The sequence below is a fragment of the Physella acuta genome, unplaced genomic scaffold (genome assembly GCF_028476545.2).
Source record: "Physella acuta isolate Inbredline_101_S28 unplaced genomic scaffold, ASM2847654v3 ptg000922l, whole genome shotgun sequence".
Lineage (NCBI taxonomy): Eukaryota > Metazoa > Mollusca > Gastropoda > Physidae > Physella > Physella acuta.
Genome location: NW_026732439.1, coordinates 281283 through 303168, shown reverse-complemented (window position 1 = coordinate 303168; position 21886 = coordinate 281283). Strand labels below are relative to the sequence as shown.

The 21886-nt window shown below is 38.5% G+C and overlaps 1 protein-coding gene across 1 annotated transcript in view; it reads left to right on the top strand.

The window, feature by feature from the left end:
• The window catches only part of LOC131953435 (homeobox protein MOX-2), a 45508-nt gene extending 24027 nt beyond the window's left edge, over positions 1–21481 (top strand). Inside the window, exons 4-5 of the mRNA XM_059316618.1 lie at positions 16854–17023; positions 19813–21481. Of these exons, the coding sequence (XP_059172601.1) occupies positions 16854–17023; positions 19813–20076 (434 nt within the window). The 3' untranslated portion in view covers positions 20077–21481. The remainder of the gene's footprint in view (positions 1–16853; positions 17024–19812) is intronic.
• Positions 21482–21886: the final 405 nt, after the last annotated feature.

Below are 21886 nucleotides of genomic sequence, written 5' to 3'. Positions count from 1 at the left end.
TAATAAACCTTCAAAACACTACCTTAGTGATGAGTTTTAACACATATACGGTGAGCATCGGATACATTCAGGCCTGTCGAATGTGTATGTGTGTAAAGTTACTGTTAGTTTTAGGTTAAATTCATTGAAACAAACTTGAAAACGTTGATAGAAAAATAATTTTAAAACAGTTTCCAAACAAAAAATAATTTGATGTTTGTTTTTACCGCTTGGCTTGAAAAAAAAAACTAAAATTTATTTTTATTTTTTTAGATCTAATTTTGTTCTATAAACTGTAAGCGGCTCCTCTTTCAAACACAAATAAATATTTTTTTTTCTGTTTTGCCTTGCTACAAGTAAAAATTGGGTCAAACATTTGATAGGAGGAACACAGTAAGAGGGAGAAGGAAGTAGAAAAGGAAGGTTAGAGGGAGGTAAATTGAAAGAGAAAGATTTAAGAAAAAAACAGGTATAGAACTGTGAAAATGTAAAACAAAAATATGAGAGAGAGAGTTAAGAAAAACGGCAATAGGATTATGAAAAAGTTAAATAAAAAGAGATAACGAAAGAAACCCCACTTTTAAATCTTTGTTTTTTTTAATTTACCTTTAGCTAAAACTGAACACATTAGAGGACGGTGTGTTGTTTTGTTGTTATGTTCTTTTATCCACCAACCTATTTACAAAGTCTGTTGGACCTTCAAACCTACTTAAACAAACGACACGTGCAAGCACATTACTATGTTGTTTACACTGTTTTCGTGCTCTAGATATGACAAAAACAATATTTGTTCTAGATTGTATCGTTTAACAAGATATTGATATGACTGTTTTCAAAGCATTAGGTCTAGATGTATTAGTGATATAAAGATGGATCAAAATGTTGTAGAGATGGTCTGTGTGTTCAAAGCATTAGGCTCAGCGCCCCCCCCCCCCCCTCCAGAGGAGAGATGCCTGAAAGAAACTCTGGTCAAGGCAAGGTTCAATTTAGTGAACAATTTTGACACATATTTACCTTTAGTGACGAATGTTTTACATCTAGTACATATATCTTTTATTAACCTTATGAGTAGTTGAAGTAAATCACTAATTAAAAGAATAATATTCCGGTGTTTCTCGTACTGCACTTGAACAGGTCTACACGATGTTTTAAATACTACATTTGAAACCCAACTTCCACTTTAAAAATGTCTTTTTCTAAAAAAATAACTATAAATTTGAAGTTTTTTTTGGAAAAAAAAAACAACAAAAAAAAAAAACAAACAACAAAAACAAAAAACAACAGGATTTTAAAATTTTGATACACAGCTGGCATTTTTTATTTTAATTTGACAAACTACGTCACAAAAAAGTACCCAAAAAAAAAAACACACGAGAGAGAGCAAAATGAAAATTGTGTGCTATTTCTCTACTTAAAAGCATTTTTTGGTTCTAGGAATCTGTTCCCGGTCCACAAACATTACGTAAATCTCTCGCCCTCGAAATAAAACGCGAACTCAAAGTGTCGGTGGCGACTGGGGTGTGAGTTAGATGGCGTGTTTTGTTGCCAGGGTAAGGTAGTGCCGCAGCTAATCCCTGCAAGATGGCGGTAAAAAATGGCGTCGATCGTGAGAACAAATTCTAACACAATTATTTTTTTACAAGCTTTTATTTATTTAACTCACTTCCTCTGTCTGTCGCCAGTCGTCAGTCGTAAGTCGTCAGTCTAGATCGAAACGCTGGAGTGAAAATTCGGACAGTTCTACTTGACCGATACGATTCACAGTTGGCACGTGGTTCAAGACATGAAGACAATGCAATCTGAAACTAAATTTGACTTAATTGGATGCCTAATTAATTTTTTATGAATTAATTAAAATTTGGACCGAATTAGTAGGCATGTCTATCCAACCACACCACACGCGTCATCACGTTCAATAGCTGCGCCATCAGGTTTAATAGCTGCGCCATCACGTTCAATAGACGCGCAATAGTTTTTAGTCATGTAACACTATTGTAAATAAAACATGTAAAGTACTGAAAAAAAATTCATAAAAAAACGTTTTAATAACAAGCTTTTATGTACTAATGCACTAAAAAGTTGAAAATAAATTATACACTACTATTTAAATTACTATAAAGAAAAGCGTGGGTCTCTTCTCAAATATTAGTAAAGGTATCCAATAGGTACTAAAGTACTAAAGTGACCCACGCTTTTCTTTATAGTAATTTAAATAGTAGTGTATAATTTATTTTCTACTTTTTAGTGCATTAGTACATAAAAGCTTGTTATTAAAACGTTTTTTTATGAATTTTTTTTGTACTTTTAAAATAATTACAATTTTTTTTTTGGGTTAAACTGGTTTTAATATTTTTTTTTAGAATAGCGGTATGAAAATAATTCATAATAATGGATGATATAATAATACATTAGTAGATGACAACTGCTAAAATAAATTTCCAATTCGTAAAACTTCCATGTGCTTTATAATGGGCTTTACAGTGTGATTCAAAATTGTAAACAAACATTAAATGACAATGATCCATTTCAAGTGAGAATCTAACATAAATTATACATTAATTTGTATTTTTTTAACCGATTGTTATTTTTTTAATGTAAATTACAATTCGTAACAAGTGGGGCTAATTGAATTTAAATGACGTTCTATCACAATTTTCACAAGCTTTTATTAATTCGATTTGACTCGTTTTTTTTCCTTATGGGCCACAACTTGAGAGAGAAATTTCAACCACTTGTACCGAACTCATGTATTTTAGCTTGAGACGTAGGTCTTAACAATGCAATGTGACATAAAATTTGACACAATCAAATGTTAAAATTTTAAAAATTATTAATTAATGAATTAAATGTAATGTACCAATTTTCAGCGCTATTATATGCACTTTGTTTGATGCTCTTGTCTTTTTAGTTATACGATTCATTTCTTTTAAAATTGTAAAATCATTATTAGAAAAAAAAATAGCAATAAAAAAATAGCTTTTTATGTATTAACTAAAAAGTTTATAGTAAAATGGCTTTTTTTTAAATACACAAAATGCAGCACTATTTAATGAACTAATAAAAACAATATATATAAAAATGCAGCACTGTTTAATAAAATAAAATGAAATAAAAACAATATTAGTAAGGGTATTCAGAATTTTGAATAGCGACCCATTTTCTTCTTTATTTCATCACATACAAACGTCTTCCAATCGCTACTATGTAAGTCAGAAGAAGATAAAAATAGTAACGTAAATAAAAAAGGCTTTTATATATGCACACAAGATTTTTTAAAAATTGCATACAAATACGTTTTAATAACAAGCTTTTGTGTAATAATGAACTAAAAGGAGAAAATAAATGATTTTCTTTAAATAGATGATAATAAACTACTATTTAAATAACTATAAAGAAAAGCATGTGTCACTATATAATCTATTAACTAATATATTGTTATCAAGTCTTGACCCACGTGCCAACTTTGAAATGAATCTGTCACTTAGAACTGCCCGAAATTTCGCACGCCCGTTTCGATCGATGACGACAGACAGAGGAAGCAAGTAAAATAAAAGCGTGTAATAAAAGCTTGTAAAAAATAACATAGCTTTATTTAAATAAATAATAATCCACCACTACGTTTATCTATTCAAATACAAACAACATCAATTCTTAATTTAAAACTCAAAATACCATTGGCTGTGCGAGTTTTGTTCTAGTCTATCTTCGGGTATTCCCCATTCGAAAAGGGAATTACCGCTCCGACGCGCGATTCGTCTTACTTTGTTTTATCAACTGTCTCGTTTTCAAATCACCTTTACAAATAAACTCACGGGAGTTGAGCCTCGTTTTCACACAGGCTCACGGGCAATATGATACATCGGTGTGCTCTATCACAAAACTAATTTTAAAAAGATTTAGCTAGTTAATTTTTTTAAAAGAAATTAGAAATTATTATTTAGCTTGGGTAATTATGTGGTGTGGGTTTGTAAACACACACAGCTGCGTCGTAAAGGTCATGATTTATCATATTAAAGGTCCCGGGTACAGGTCATGTCAGAATATGTGTAGGTCTACATTGTCTGTTTGAGAACTTAACAGGCTAACTCTACGTCGTACTGATTCGTATTAGAAACCTATTTGAAAAGCGCTGATGTTGATAATGATGCAAACAGGTTAACTCTATCTCGTCAACCCTATTAACTAATATGTCTTAAAATTCTACTTGATGAAAAGCGCTGATTTTCGGATACATGTTATACTTGTGTTCAATACGGTCACAATAATGGAATCGTCTTAAAAAAGGGGTGTTAGATAGGTTGGTCTAAGACTGAAGCACAACTGGGTTTGGCGGTCACATGAATAAACACAAGGCCAACACTTGTAAACACAAGGCCAACGTAGGTAAACACAGGGCCAACATGGGTATTAGTGTTGGCGATTTGAAGCCTGGGCTAAGATACCTTGAAGTGGCCGGTGATTTGAACCAACACACCATGAAGTGGCCGGTGATTTGAACCAACACACCTTGAAGTGGCCGGTGATTTGAACCAACACACCTTAAAGTGGCCGGTGATTTGAACCAACACACCTTAAAGTGGCCGGTGATTTGAACCAACACACCTTAAAGTGGCCGGTGATTTGAACCAACACACCTTAAAGTGGCCGGTGATTTGAACCAACACATCTTGAAGTGGCCGGTGATTTGAACCAACACACCTTGAAGTGGCCGGTGATTTGAACCAACACACCTTGAAGTGGCCGGTGATTTGAACCAACACACCTTAAAGCGGCCGGTGATTTGAACCAGCACACCTTGAAGTGGCCGGTGATTTGAACCAACACACCATGAAGTGGCCGGTGATTTGAACCAACACACCATGAAGTGGCCGGTGATTTGAACCAACACACCTTGAAGTGGCCGGTGATTTGAACCAACACACCTTGAAGTGGCCGGTGATTTGAACCAACACACCTTGAAGTGGCCGGTGATTTGAACCAACACACCTTGAAGTGGCCGGTGATTTGAACCAACACACCTTGAAGTGGCCGGTGATTTGAACCAACACACCATAAAGTGGCCGATGATTTGAACCAACACACCATAAAGTGGCCGATGATTTGAACCAACACACCATAAAGTGGCCGATGATTTGAACCAACACACCTTGAAGTGGCCGGTGATTTGAACCAACACACCATAAAGTGGCCGATGATTTGAACCAACACACCTTGAAGTGGCCGGTGATTTGAAGCCTAGGCCAAGACACCATGAATGGCCGGTGATTTGAAGCCTGTGCCAACACACCTTGAAGTGGCCGTTGATTTGAAACCTAGGCCAACACATCTTGAAGTGGCCGGTGATTTGAAACCTAGGCCAACACACCTTGAAGTGGCCGGTGATTTGAAACCTAGGCCGACACACCTTGAATGGCCGGTGTTTTGAAATCACCGTCATGTCTCCACCAACAGCATGTAGATTTAAATTGCCAGAAAAAAAGAGTTCATATATAAGTTGAAAAAATACACAGATTAATATGTGAAATCAAAATGCGTTGACACAACATAATTGTAAATAAATAGAATTTTGATTAACACCTTGATGGAATTTGGCAGGGGGGGGGGGGGTGAGGGTGGAAGAGTAACCAGGATGTGGCTAGATAATTTTGAGTAGTGCTCACGTTTTCTACCACACACTACACCGAATCTAATGACAAACTGTCATGTTTTTAGCTTGTATTTAAATACCCACAGCGTTAGGCTAAGTAAATATGGGCTATTTAAGTTTCGTTTTATCCTGCGCCATATAGTCGGAGGCCCTGTACTGAAACGCGTAGATCTACTACTTAGGATTTAAGTAGTGGAATCATATTCTGAAAACATGACAGTAATTACTTAACTAAAAAATTAATTTAATTAATAAGCAGAAAGCAAAAAAAAAAGCCTAAATATTATTGAGCGTAGATTTTATTCTATATGAAATAACACGAAAATTGGTTCTAGAAATAAGCCCACCTGGCCATGTATTCAATTCAAGTCAGATTGCTATATAAATATTCTCTGTTGACATTCCAGATTTTTTTTGCGCTGGAAGCCAAACTGAATTTTTTTCATGGTGTGTAAACTCGAGTTGATAGTATTTTTACAAGTCGGTGTGTATCTGTTTGGTTAAACTTTCCCGTATTTATTTTAAATATACATTTGTTATTGGTAAACCAGCAGGCTTATTTTGAATTAAAATACGACATTAATGAAACCACGTGACTAACGTAATTTGGTACTTGTCAATGCAACTGTCAATGTAACTGTCTTAAAAGATGCATCAACCCCCACCCCCACCCACTCCCGATGAACAATAACCATAACCCTTAGTTTAATTATAAACTTAATTATAAGCTTAACCCTACACCATAGATTGGGTATGCTGCTACCTAACCTAGGAACCGCCTTTGGCTCTATAATCACAGGGTAATTATTTAATCAGAATGGAGTGGTCAGCATGTACATTCATCAAGCACAATGCAGCTTTATGTATGTGGGTATGTCTAGCCAACACTTGAACGATTTCTCTATTCCATTCTGAAGGTTTCAACCTAAATTCACTAAACATATGAACTTTATTTCATTCGCCCAATTGATAGCTAGATAGATCTAAAGAGGAAACTTAATTTTTTATATAGTCGTTCGAATCCTAGTCTTTAAGCCGATCTGGTCCTAAAAGTTTTAGTTAGTCCCAGAGTAAACGAAGGCTCTACTAGTCCAAACCCTAGTCTTTTAGTTTTAGATGATCTGTTCCTTGCGCCTAGTTCTACATCATACTCAACCGCTGTTGAAAGATAGACCGATAGGATTTAGCAACTTTGCCGCTGTTGTGTTCCGTTAACCTGTTGGTCTTAGACATAAACAATTAATATATCTATTCTTCTTCGTCTTCGTTCTTAATTTTTAGTGTTGGAAGAGGTAGAGCCTTATCTGCCAGAGGGTTTAAACTCGAGACTTTTTCGAATGTATCATCCACGAGCTTTTTGCCGACTCAACCACGCCTCCATCACAAATAAGGATACGTGTCAACTTGGTTATGCGCCATTGAGGCCATTGACTCCGATTTCAGCCTGCTTTTCTTTTTGGATTTGATTCCATTGCATTTGTCCAACCAAGAACCAACTACAAGGCAGAAGTTTTTTGCTTTAGGAGTTGTCTCTCTTAGAAGTGTGGCTGTCCCCAGCTAACGAGCCTCATCTGCCAGAGGGTTCGAACTCGAAACTTTTCGGTTTAGCAACCTTGAGCTTTACCGACTCGGCCACGCATACAGCTTTTAAACACTGGAAATTTAGACACTACATGCATGTCTGTATTGTGTTGGGTGAGATTGTGTGCGTATCCTAAAAAAAACTTTCCCACGACTTGCTGTTTAATTCTGCTACGTTTTCTGTCAAAGTCTGCTGCCTAAATCTCCCTGTCGTAGTCTTCTGTCTATTTAAAAAAAAAAAGAAATATTTTTTCTAAGTTAGCTAAACCTTTTGTCTTCTAAGTAATCTGTCTAAATCTAATGTAAAATTCAAATGGGTTTTTCTCATATTGCTAGAAACATCATACAATGACATGTTTTCAATTCTTGCGACAATTTATTCTTTATTATTTATTTTAATTCCACCAACCAATTATATTGTTACTAAAATTCTCAAGATTCATTTCTTAGAAAGTTCGTTTTCCGGTAGTTAAACTTTTAATTCATGTTGTATTTCCGGTGTTTATAGTTGTCTTAAGACATACAAGCCCTTCTGGTTGGTCCAGGGAGAAAACAAATGGAAACTTTTCGGTATTCTACGTAGAATTGTTTGGTGTAACGTACCCGTCTCTGCGGTATCTTACGGTAAGCCGCGAGCCCCAAGCACGAAGTAACGGAACCTGAAGTTGTTTCCCTTGACGCGATACTCTTCTAGTCCGTGTTGATGCGCACGCAGTCCCTATCGTTTCATCTCCCCTCGTGTTTGTCTAAACACCCCAAGGTACCCCACGGGGGCCGCCGGGTCTGAGGGAACGTCCAGGACAGATTTGGAAGGGAAAATAAAAACAAGAAGTGATGGAGGGCAGGGTGAAACGAAATAAGCTGTGGGGTGTGGGGGAAATACACCCGAACATGTATACCATTGAAGTGTGTGGTGTGGTTGTTGGTTTGGGTTATGTGGTTTATGTAGAGGGGGCGACAGAAGGCGGGAAAGGGGAGGGCACTTTGTTCGAAAACTTGTACAGAGAAATAAACAACTGGTTTGTAAAATGTTCGTAGGTGGTGTCTTATTAGATAAGGCATGAGATATCTTTCTTATATTAAAACAAATATAAGATAAGTTACACGAGTTGAACTGGAATAAACAAACAAAAATAATTTCTAGTTATATCGTGTGGCTGATAACTACGGGTATATTAACATGTATTCGTTACATTTATATATTGCCAACCGTATACATCATAATCTGAGGGACGCTAAAGTTGGATTATTCGATGCCGCTTTAGGCTCCGAAATTTTAGGTCCATACTCTCATTCTCTGAGCACGTTCTTGACAAAGTCATAAGTACCATCAATTATTTTTTTTACTTAAGACATGTAATGTACACTGTCAGTTTGCCTTGCCATGTTCGCTTTCGTATTGAAATTTTTATCATCGTATTGTGAGGACTGATACAGATTTCTATTAGAGCGCAAGTGTTTTCCTACTGTTAAATAAAGCTCAATATATGATCGACATTTGGGACCATTATTTAACAAACTTTTCGCTTTAACGATATTATGGTACTTGCATCGCACATATTGTAAATTAAAACAAAATAGATCCTTAATTTATCGCAACGTTCGCTGTCAGTGATATATTTTGTGTAGTGATCGATTTAGTGAGAGGGTTTCTTTGAGTCGATAGTGTTAAAAATTAAAATAGCCAGTGAAAATTTTTTTTTTACACGTTACGCTATGATACCCAGGGGGGACTGGGCGGGTGGGGCACGGGGCGGGTGGGGCACGGGGTAAGTCTGCGACACGTGTCAAAACACGGAATAACGTCAGGCTCACCAGACCTGGGGTCACACACCTGTGGAGAGGTCTGCTGAAGTGGGACTTGAGTGCCGGGTGGAATCGATCCCGCGTGTCTGGTGGGACTGGTTGGTACAGATGACCTTCGTGTTTCATACAGTTGGGATTTCCCTGACAATTGTTGCATGGGATTTCCCTGACAATTGTTGCATGGGATTTCCCTGACAATTGTTGCATGGGATTTCCCTGACAATTGTTGCATGGGATTTCCCTGACAATTGTTGCATGGGATTTCCCTGACAATTGTTGCATGGGATTTCCCTGACAATTGTTGCATGGGATTTCCCTGACAATTGTTTTGTGGGATTTTCCTGACAATTGTTGCATGGGATTTCCCTGACAATTGTTGCATGGGATTTCCCTGACAATTGTTGCATGGGATTTCCCTGACAATTGTTGCATGGGATTTCCCTGACAATTGTTGCATGGGATTTCCCTGACAATTGTTGCATGGGATTTCCCTGACAATTGTTGCATGGGATTTCCCTGACAATTGTTGCATGGGATTTCCCTGACAATTGTTTTGTGGGATTTTCCTGACAATTGTTGCATGGGATTTCCCTGACAATTGTTGCATGGGATTTCCCTGACAATTGTTGCATGGGATTTCCCTGACAATTGTTTTGTGGGATTTTCCTGACAATTGTTGCATGGGATTTCCCTGACAATTGTTTTGTGGGATTTTCCTGACAATTGTTGCATGGGATTTCCCTGACAATTGTTGCATGGGATTTCCCTGACAATTGTTGCATGGGATTTCCCTGACAATTGTTGCATGTGATTTCCCTGACAATTGTTGCATGGGATTTCCCTGACAATTGTTGCATGGGATTTCCCTGACAATTGTTGCATGGGATTTCCCTGACAATTGTTGCATGGGATTTCCCTGACAATTGTTTTGTGGGATTTTCCTGACAATTGTTGCATGGGATTTCCCTGACAATTGTTGCATGGGATTTCCCTGACAATTGTTGCATGGGATTTCCCTGACAATTGTTTTGTGGGATTTTCCTGACAATTGTTGCATGGGATTTCGCTGACAATTGTTGCATGGGATTTCCCTGACAATTGTTGCATGGGATTTCCCTGACAATTGTTGCATGGGATTTCCCTGACAATTGTTGCATGGGATTTCCCTGACAATTGTTGCATGGGATTTCCCTGACAATTGTTGCATGGGATTTCCCTGACAATTGTTGCATGGGATTTCCCTGACAATTGTTGCATGGGATTTCCCTGACAATTGTTGCATGGGATTTCCCTGACAATTGTTGCATGGGATTTCCCTGACAATTGTTTTGTGGGATTTTCCTGACAATTGTTTCACAAGGGATTTCCCTGACAATTGTTTCATATGGGATTTCCCTGACAATTGTTTCATATGGGATTTCCCTGATAATTGTTTCATACGGGATATCCCTGACAATTGTTATATATGGGATTTCCCTGACAATTGTTTCATATGGGATTTCCCTGACAATTGTTTCATATGGGATTTCCCTGACAATTGTTTCACACAGAATGTCATTGAAGTTTTTTTTTTCACAGTTGGGATTTATAATTTCTATGACATTTTTTCACGGTCATTTCTTCTTCTTCTTCTTCGTTCTTAATTATTAGTGTTGAAGGGGATCGAGATTTATCTGCCAGTGGGTTTGAACTAGAGACTTTGTTCGAATTTATCAACCATGAACTTTTTTGCCGACTCGACCACGCCTTCAACACAATTAAGCGTTACGTGTCAACTGGTTATGCGCCATTGAGGCCATTGACTCCGATTTCAGCCTGCTTTTCTTTTTGGATTTGCTTCCATAGCCTTTGTCCAACCAAGAACAAACTACAAGGCAGCAGTTGTCTAATTTTGGAGTTGTCTCTCCTAGAAGAGTGGCTGTCCCCACCTAACGAGCCTCATCTGCCCGAGGGTTCGAACTCGAGACTTTTCGGTTTAGCAACCATGAGCTTTGCCGACTCGACCACGCCGACCCCTTTCACGGTCTTAATTTGCTGCACAAACCTTAAGGCTGCACAAACTACTCTGATATGTGAATATACCAAAAACTGTTTTATGATGTAAATGTGCCACAAACACCTAAATCTAGTGTCGACGTGGATGCACCTTAAACAATCAATTCTGTTGTCGATGTGAATGTGCCTTAAAAAACCTACGCTGTTTTTTATATGTGAATGTACAAAAACTCTCTACCCTGTTTGTGAATAAAACCCACTCTCCTGTTTATTATGTGAATGTACCACAAACACCCCCGCCCGTCAATCCTTCCCTCCCCCACCCCCCAACCATCACCTCCTCCCCCTGTCATGCCCTGCACACCTCTGTCCGATACATTACACGCTCGTCTTTCGCCCACGAGGCCAACTTGTTTTGATGTTGGTGCTGAACTCTGCCCCCGGAGTTATCCCAGTCGTCTCCCCTTTTCTCGTCAGTAAGGGTGGTCGTTCCTGCTTGCTTTAGTCTCCCTTTAGTCATCCAAGTTTTTCCACGAAGACGAAGTAAAAAAAAACCCACCTCACATCAACAACAGAGGTGATGAAATAATTACACCGTTGCATGCCGTAGAAAGATTTATTAGAACCTCAGCGTATAAAAGTCGAAAAGAAAATCTACAGACAAATTGTTGAACATAAAAATGTATCATCTTATCCAGACCACACAAAACAACGGTTCTAAGGTTTTCTTACAAAAATCTTAACGACCCCCACCGACCCCTTAAAAAACGATCCCTCAAAATTATAATGAGTTTATCACATGGGGTAACCGACACAGTAAATTAAAATATATTTTTGTAGTTTTAATGGAAAAACGACGTTAGATAATGGGAACGAGTTGGGTGTTTTGAAATGTTTTGCTGGTTAGAAAAAACAGGGTATACTGTATGATGGCTGTCGTTTATTGAAAGCTGGCAAATCCATTTCTCGCTGAAGTAACGTTTAACGTGATCACGTTTTGATGATGTCACACTCTAAGACCGCCATTTTGATTGAGTACTCTAAATTACAACAAATAGAGGAACACCTATATATGTTTTTAAAAATATTTTACCTTGGAAATGAAAATTTGTCATTGAAACAGAAACATCCAGAATGTCGTGGACCCAACTTGGATAAATCGTAAAAACTCGAGTACGATGGGGAAGTGTGGTTGCATCCCCATGTTGATGATGATGATGTTTATTGTTATGTTATGCTCAACTCTATTATAATATTGCCTGCTTCATTTTGAGAGGCTTATATAAATTTAATGTACAGTTAACTCAATAATTTCTCATAAAAAGTAGCCTTCATAAAAGGAAGTAAAACCGCAATATTTTCTTTTTTTTTTAAATTTGGTGTCAATGTACCCCCCCTCCCGCCCCCCCCCCCCCCCAAGGGTGAGTACAATACCACGTGACCCACACTTCACACCTGCGTAAGTTCACGGGCAACTGGCGAGTCCCGTCAAGGTCTCAGGAGCCCCCCCCCCCCCCCCAATCCCACTACCGTCCCTCTCCCATTTGGTTACACTGCCCCATCTCTCGCGTGTATCTAAACAAGGGAAGGCACTCTAACATTTTCTCTTGCGCCCCTTTCATGTGGGCGTGATGTCTTCGTCATGTGACCATGGATATGTTTTCTGCTCTAGTACATGCTATGTTGGTGCTCTGAGCTCTACACTTCTACATACACATCTACATACACTTGAAGATACAAATCTACATACACTTCTACATACACTTCTACATACACTTCTACATACACTTCTACATACACTTCTACATACACTTCTACATACACTTCTACATACACTTCCGCATACACTTCTACATACACTTCTACATACACTTCTACATACACTTCCACATACACTACTACATACACTTCTACATACACTTGAAGATACACTTCTACATACACTTCTACATACACTTCTAAATACACTTCTACATACACTTCTACATACACTTCTACATACACTTCCGCATACACTTCTACATACACTTCTACATACACTTCTACATACACTTCTACATACACTTCTACATACACTTCTACATACGCTTGAAGATACACTTCTACATACACTCCTACATACACTTCTACATACACTTCTACATACACTTCCACATACACTTCTACATACACTTCTACATACACTTCTACATACACTTCTACATACACTTCTACATACACTTCTACATACACATCTACATACACTTGAAGATACACTTCTACATACACTTCTACATACACTTGAAGATACACTTCTACATACACTTCTACATACACTTCTACATGCACTTCCACATACACTTCTACATACACTTCTACATACACTTCTACATATACTTGAAGATACACTTCTACATACACTTCTACATACACTTCTACATACACTTCTACATACCCTTCTACATACACTTGAAGATACACTTCTACATACACTTCTACATACACTTCTACATACACTTCTACATACACTTCTACATACACTTCTACATACACTTCTACATACACTTCTACATACACTTCTACATATACTTGAAGATACACTTTTACATACACTTCTACATACACTTCTACATACACTTCCACATACACTTCTACATACACTTCTACATACACTTCTACATACACTTTTACATACACTTTTACATACACATCTACATACACTTGAAGATACACTTCCATATACACTTCTACATACACTTCTACATACACTTGAAGATACACTTCTACATACACTTCTACATACACTTCTACATACACTTCTACATATACTTGAAGATACACTTCTACATACACTTCTACATCCACTTCTACATACACTTCTACATACACTTCTACATACACTTCTACATACACTTGAAGATACACTTCTACATACACTTTTACATACACTTCTACATACACTTCCACATACACTTCTACATACACTTCTACATACACTTCTACATATACTTGAAGATACACTTCTACATACACTTCTACATACACTTCTACATACACTTCCACATACACTTCCACATACACGTCTACATACACTTCTACATACACTTCCACATACACTTCTACATACACTTCTACATACACTTCTACATACACTTTTACATACACTTCCACATACACTTCCACATACACTTCTACATACACTTCTACATACACTTCTACATACACTTCTACATACACTTCCGCATACACTTCTACATACACTTCTACATACACTTCCACATACACTTCTACATACACTTCTACATACACTTCTACATACACTTCTACATACACTTCCACATACACTTCTACATACACTTCTACATACACTTCTACATACACTTCTACATACACTTCCACATACACTTCTACATACACTTCTACATACACTTCTACATACACTTCTACATACACTTCCGCATACACTTCTACATACACTTCTACATACACTTCTACATACACTTCTACATATACTGCTACATACACTTCTACATACACTTCTACATACACTTCTACATACACTTCTACAAACAATGCAAGATACTTTTCAGTAATTATTCCGTAAATTTCTTATGTTTTGCGTATCAAGAAAAATGTGCTATCACTAATCACGCCAATAATCTAAACTACGATATTTAGGCGTACACTGTAAATTACGATTTCAAATTAATTAATTTGTGGAAAAAAATAAATGATCTGGCAGTTACTCATGTATGTTGGTGTCCTTCCCATGTGGAATCAAACAGAGAACATGAGAGTTCTTTTGACTAAAACCAGGAGTTGGAGTAAAACACCTAAATGAACCAAACCTAAACCTTAACACATCGATAAATTACGTCTACCCGTCCTTACTCTTCTCACACTTTACACTCTCACAAACTACCTGAATTACGGAATGTCTGTAGGACCCCCCCCCCCCCACACACACAAACACACTCCCCTCCCCTCCCGACAATGACGACTTACAGCCATACGCTCCGAGCTCTCGCGTTCTTTGGACGCCATGTTTTCCTACGTCACGCCTATTGCGTCTCTCCCCTTTGAAATCCCGGGCTTTCTCCCGCAAACGACGAGGGAAAACAGGTGTCGGAACGGCAACATTTTCCACTGCAGACATTATCCCCCCCCCCCCCTATAAACTTTACGGCAGAGAGAGTCGATAACTTGTAGAGAAAAAAAATATAAATAACCCTTTACAAAATATCTTTAGAGAATGTAGGGGGGGGGGGGGGTGAGAGACATGTAATCTGTTGTTCAGAAAAAAGACATATCATCAAAGAGCTAACATACATTAGCACCGTGGTTGTAAAAAAATAGATGGAACGTATACCATATTTTAAATCTTATTTACAATCGTAGGCCAGCTGTATATACGTTGTAGTGTAGCTAAATAAGAGCTGAGTTCTCAACCGTTAGCTAGAAGGGTTTGTGTTAGTTAAAGAGCAAGGGACCAAGTTATACCAAGCTACATTTTGTTTTGTAAATCCGTATGAGATATTAACAAAATATTAAAACGCTTTTTTAACCTGGTTCGCTTTTTACCCTTCATAATCATGATGGTTCAACCCAAAATGTACGAGTTATTTTCCAAGGTTAAACTAATTCATTTTCATGTTTTCGTGGTTTAACCAGACTCACTTTTTAATCTGCTCACTTTAACATCTATATGCCAGAAATGTAATAATTTTCACTCTAACCCTCAAATTTCAAATGTTTGACACGTATCACTTAAGCCCACAGAATCCCAATGTTTAACTTTTAACCCTCAAATTCGAAAAGTTTAAATAATCTTATTTTAACCCTCCAATCTCCAATATTTAACCCTGCACACTTTAACCTCAAGGCTCCTAATATTTAACCCATCTGACCCCCCCCCCCCCCACACACACAATCCAAATATTTAACCCATCTAACTTTAACTCCATTACTTCAAATATTTAACTCGACTCACTTTAACTCCATTACCCAAATATTTAACCCATCTCACTTTAACTTCCACACCCCCCATATTTAACCCATATCACTTGAACCCCCACACCCCAAATATTTAACCCATATCACTTGAACCCCCACACCCCCCATATTTAACCCACCTCACTTGAACCCCCACACCCCCCATATTTAACCCATCTCACTTGAACTCCCACACCCCCCCCCCATATTTAACACATCTCACTTGAACCCCCACACCCCCCACACCCCCCATATTTAACCCATCTCACCTGAACCCCCACACCCCCCATATTTAACCCATCTCACTTGAACCCCCACACCCCAAATATTTAACCCATATCACTTGAACCCCCACACCCCCCATATTTAACCCATCTCACTTGAACCCCCACACCCCAAATATTTAACCCATATCACTTGAACCCCCACACCCCCCCATATTTAACCCATCTCACTTTAACCCCTACACCCCCCATATTTAACCCATCTCACTTTAACTCCATTACCCAAATATTTAACCCATATCACTTGAACCCCCACACCCCCCATATTTAACACATCTCACTTGAACTCCCACACCCCCCCCATATTTAACACATCTCACTTGAACCCCCACACCCCAAATATTTAACCCATATCACTAGAACCCCCACACCCCAAATATTTAACCCATATCACTTTAACCCCCACACCCCCCATATTTAACCCATATCACTTGAACCCCCACACCCCCCATATTTAACCCATCTCACTTTAACCCCTACACCCCCCATATTTAACACATCTCACTTTAACCCCCACACCCCCATATTTAACCCACCTCACTAAAACCCCCACACCCCCCATATTTAACCCATCTCATTTGAACCCCCAGACTCCCCTGACCCCTACAAGTTGGACCTGTCCGTGAAGCCGAGAAAAGAGAGGACAGCCTTCACCAAGCACCAGATCCAGGAGCTGGAGAAGGAGTTCACCCTCCACAACTACCTGACCCGCCTCAGGAGATACGAGCTGGCCGTGGCACTGGACCTGACGGAGAGACAGGTGGGTCCCGGGTCATTAGCGGCATGCCACACCCACCTCAGGTCTACGGCTTCAAGGCTGGGGGGCGGGGGGGGGGGGGGGTTGTTGACGTCAGAGGTGGGGGTTAGGGTGGGGTTTGGGGGACAAGTCACATCTACGGCTTCAAGCTTTGGGGGAGAGTTTGTTTTTGGAGTTGTAACGGTCGGCTTACGGTGTGTGTGTGTTTGTGTGCGTGTGTGTGAGTATGGATATGGTAGGTGAGATTGTGAAAAGTAGGGGTGAGAGGGGGTATTGTGTGAGTGGGGGGGGGGGAGGGTCGGGTGTTGGAGTTTCTTATTTCATGGCGTTTGTTTATCTTTAATGAAGTCCAAGACGGCCCCTAAGTGGTTTAGTTAAAGGGAAAGTTAACCTGAATGGTTTAATTAAAGGGAAAGTTAACCTGAATGGTTTAACTAAAGGGAAAGTTAACCTGTACGGTTTAATTAAAGGGAAAGTTAACCTGAATGGTTTAACTAAAGGGAAAGTTAACTTGAATGGTTTAATTAAAGGGAAAGTTAACCTGAATGGTTTAGTTAAAGGACAGCTAACCTGAATAATTTAATTAAAGGGAAAGTTAACTTGAATGGTTTAGTTAAAGGAAAGCTAACCTGAATGGTTTAATTAAAGATAACATTTTAATTAAAGGGAAAGTTAACCTGAATGGTTTAGTTAAAGGAAAGTTAACCATTACTGTTGGTTTAATACTGTGGTTTAAAGTGTACTAGGATAAGGTTAGGTTTTGAGTTAAAATATTTCGTATTTAGGATAAGGATGGCAAGGGTTCGAGTAGAGAATATTGAGATCATTTCTTATGTGATGTCGTATGTCGTGTCCTGTAGATAACCCGCATAAATTCACGGCTACATACAAAACACGTTTAAAAATAAACCGGGAGTGATCTCCCCTAAACTTTCTCGAATATTCTTATATAAAATAACAGGGGATGGGAACTCGGGCTATAGAAATGATTTTTAATCCATTTTAAATACTTAAAGTTTTAAAAATAGAATAAAATCTCGTAGACAAATTAATTGCACACCAAGTGAACGCCAAATAAAAAAGCGCATAATAGTGCGCAATATTATTAGTACTTTTAAAATTTACATTAGTTTTTTGAGAAATCGGAAGTAGCGTAAATTACTACTTCCGGTCAACGGAAATTACTCAAAATTAAATAGAAGGTAGAGAATTAGATCTTTTACTTACATGTGAAATTTCATTTATCTATCTGAAATAGTACTCAAGTTATAGGCTTTTGAAAAATTCAAAGTAGGAAAAGTACCACTTCCGGTTATTGGAAATCGCTCAAAAGTTGATACGCATCTACGATTTTGATAAAATACTTATATATGAAATTTCATCAACCTAGCTGTAACGGTACTCAATTTATCGTGTTTACACACACACAGACACACAGACACACACACACAGACACACAGACACACACACACACAGACATACGGACAAGATTGCAAAATTATGTTTTTCCGTATCAGTGAGGTGTAAAACGTCGAGATTTGTAAAAATCTCGATTATTTTTTTTGCACGATTACAATACTTTTTCTATACTACGTATATACGAGAAAGTAAAAAGGGATGTTAGAAAACGAATTTTAGACGTTATTTCGCGTTTTCGAAAACTGTTTTAATAAATTGTAATAGGAATTGATTAAAATACTCTATTTTGACAGAGTTCAGACAAGATTTTAGAAAAATTTCGATGTTTAAAAAAAAATTCAACTGCAATTATGAGGTGGGATGTAGGCTGAGGTATGACGTCATTTTAGGGGGGGGGGGTCTTGCTTTTTGTGACGAAGTGTGACGGAGGGGAGGGGGGGGGGGGAGGTAAAAATCGTCCAAAAAAGCGTGACGTCATTTATGGATGACCCCTATAGCGCATTCCCTTCCAGTGGTTCTTTCAGCCGTCTTTGTACGGTGGGGGGGGGGGGAAGCACTCGATATTTTCGGAAGGGGGGTGGGTGGGCTGGACACTGATAAAAGTAGTGTATAATTTCTATATAAATTCCATTTCATCCCGGGATTGGGGGGGGGGGGGGGCTCAATTAAGCCCGTGGAAGCTTGAACTCCATTTCTTATGGTAAAAATGCTGCAAATACCCCTAATTTTGCTTACGATCCCAAATTTCGCCTGCAGTAAATACCCCTAATTTTACTTACGATCCCAAATTTCGCCTGCTGTAAAGCCCCCAAAATTTACCCTACTGTAAAGATCCCAAAATTCACCTTCTGTAAAGATCCCTAAATTTGCAAATGATCCCAAATTTACCCTGCCTTAAAGCGCCCAAATTACCCCTGCCACCACTTGACTGTGAGTACTCCCGCTTGCCGTGCGCACACCTCCACACGTGCGTATTTCATCCATCAAGCCTCGATCTGACATCGGAGCTCGCGAGGCCAACAGCTGGGAATGCGGTGCATCACGGGAACGACTCTTTAGCCGTTATCTCTGCATCCTTACACGTCAGCCTCGTGCTGCCGCTGGTCAGATCTCGCACGCTGCTCGTGTTTGATGTCGGTTCGAATCCCGCGTTAGCCAATACATTAAACAATTCACCGCACAGGGAGAAGTTATTTGATTGGTTCGATATCAACGAATAATCATACACTGGGTTGAAAACTCGCCTAACGATAAATACATCGACAGTTTTGTAAAAAAAAGAAAAAAAAAAACTTTTTCTCAGCATATTTTTAGTAATGAAATTAAAAGTTAATATACTTTAAATATACTTATTTTTAAATTTTTTTTTCAAGGTCAAGGTTTGGTTCCAAAACAGACGGATGAAGTGGAAGAGGGTCAAGGGCACAAAACTGGTCAAGGACAAAGTCGACGGGCAGCTCAAACCAATCATGGCGCCCAACGTGACGTCAACACAACATGGCGGCGGGCACGTCACATCCGGTCTACCTGACGTGCACCACGACAGCCTAGATGACAGCGGGCGGGAAGACGGAGATGACATGTCAGATGGCTTGGATGACATGGGCGAAATGACAGGACTGTCGGGAATGTCATAAATTTCCTCACCCAGGAATTTCACACGCTTCTGAAAAAAAAATTCAGAACGTAAAATAACTAAACCAGGAAAAGTCATACATTACTAAATCATGGAATGTCTTTAGCTTCCAAGGCCTCAGCTGATGTATTTCTCTAAATGGTTTCTTTTCTATGGTGAAACATAAATATTTTGTAGTACCTAATAGGTCATCTATACCAAACTCTGAACAATCAAGTGTTTAAAAGAAACGCGCTTTGAATATAGCGTGAAATATAATTATGTACATACAATTTTTTATTTCATGCAACTATGAGCATCATTACGCGCACTCACTTATCTGACATTATTACGTCATGTATGGCACAAAACTTCTGGAAATGACGTCATTTCCTCTGCGGAAGGAAAACGCTCATTAAATTGTGTTTATCGCTCGTGGCTTCCCCTACAAACGCCGTGGACCTGCGTTTATTTTCTTGGAAGGTGCGCAAGTGTAGAAAATAAACGTCGCATTGTGTTCGGCGCTAATGAGGGCGGTGTGGAGCTTTTCGGGAATTTCCTAATCTAAGGAGAAAGACTCTCAGAAAGAGAGAGAGAGTGTGGAGTTATTGCAGATAAACACTCTCAAATAGAGAGAGAGAGTGTGTGGCGTTATCGCAACTGAGATATGTATAAATGTTGCTACTTTAAATAAAAACAGTCCAAGGCTGCTTTGATATTGACAATTAGCAGGGTGAAATTCGTTGTGTAAAAAAATTCAATTGTTTTAATAAACCTGAAAAAAAAATTGAGTTTGATTCTAGCCTTATAAGAAGACGAACAATGAATCAAGACTTGACCGGCATTAATGTCTCATGAATTGTACATTGTAATGTAGGAGAAATTTAACCCTTTACCGGTTGAATATTTCCTTCACAACGTGCCTATGTTATGGGAACTAGGATATAAATCAACTTTATTTTCCCCCCTCTTTGATGCATTGCAGCATAATGCAACGTCTTAGAGCGAAGGTTACTCGTGAATATATTTGACGTATGCTGCCAGCATACCACAGAATGCTGGAGGTGGCTCATGGGCCGACATTTCTGATGTATGAATGTAGAGTTATCTTCTGAGTCTTCTGCCCTTCTTTTGATAGACTGAACACATGTTTACCTGATACAGAATGATTACCATGTGTTTAGATGTTTACCATGTGTTCAGATGTGTACCATGTGTTCAGATGTGTACCATGTATGTGTACTATATTCTGCAGATGTGTAATATTTGAGCTATCCTCGTCGCCATTGTCTTCTGCACGATGACTCATCTGTGTGTTAATGAAAAGCTTTGAATTTAATGACGTCTTCTTGTTTTCTTTTACGTTCGCTCGTAATGTTGTATGACTACCTGCATGTGGGTTTATGTTCTTTTGTTGCTTGTGGATATGTTCTACCCCCCAAATGGGGAACTTAGCAACCCTGAATGTTTTAAATAAAATGGTGCGTTGGTCTCTATCAGAGTATGCTGAGATTTATTTTTTTTAAAATTAAAAATTAGGTACTTTAGTGCCAGTAAAGCTTTACATACTTTTTCTGCAAATTGACGAAGTCCATGTGTCTAAATATTAATATGACGTGAAACAACCATCTATTAATATGACGTCAGTGTACCTACTACTAATATGACGTCAGGTGACCTCCTATTGAGATGACGTCAGTGTACCTACTACTAATATGACGTCAGATAATCTGCTATGAATATCACACCAGATGACCTATTAGATCACCTACACATGATATTCCACCTTTTCTGCGAAGACTTTTCCAATCATCCACCACAACCCCCGCCCC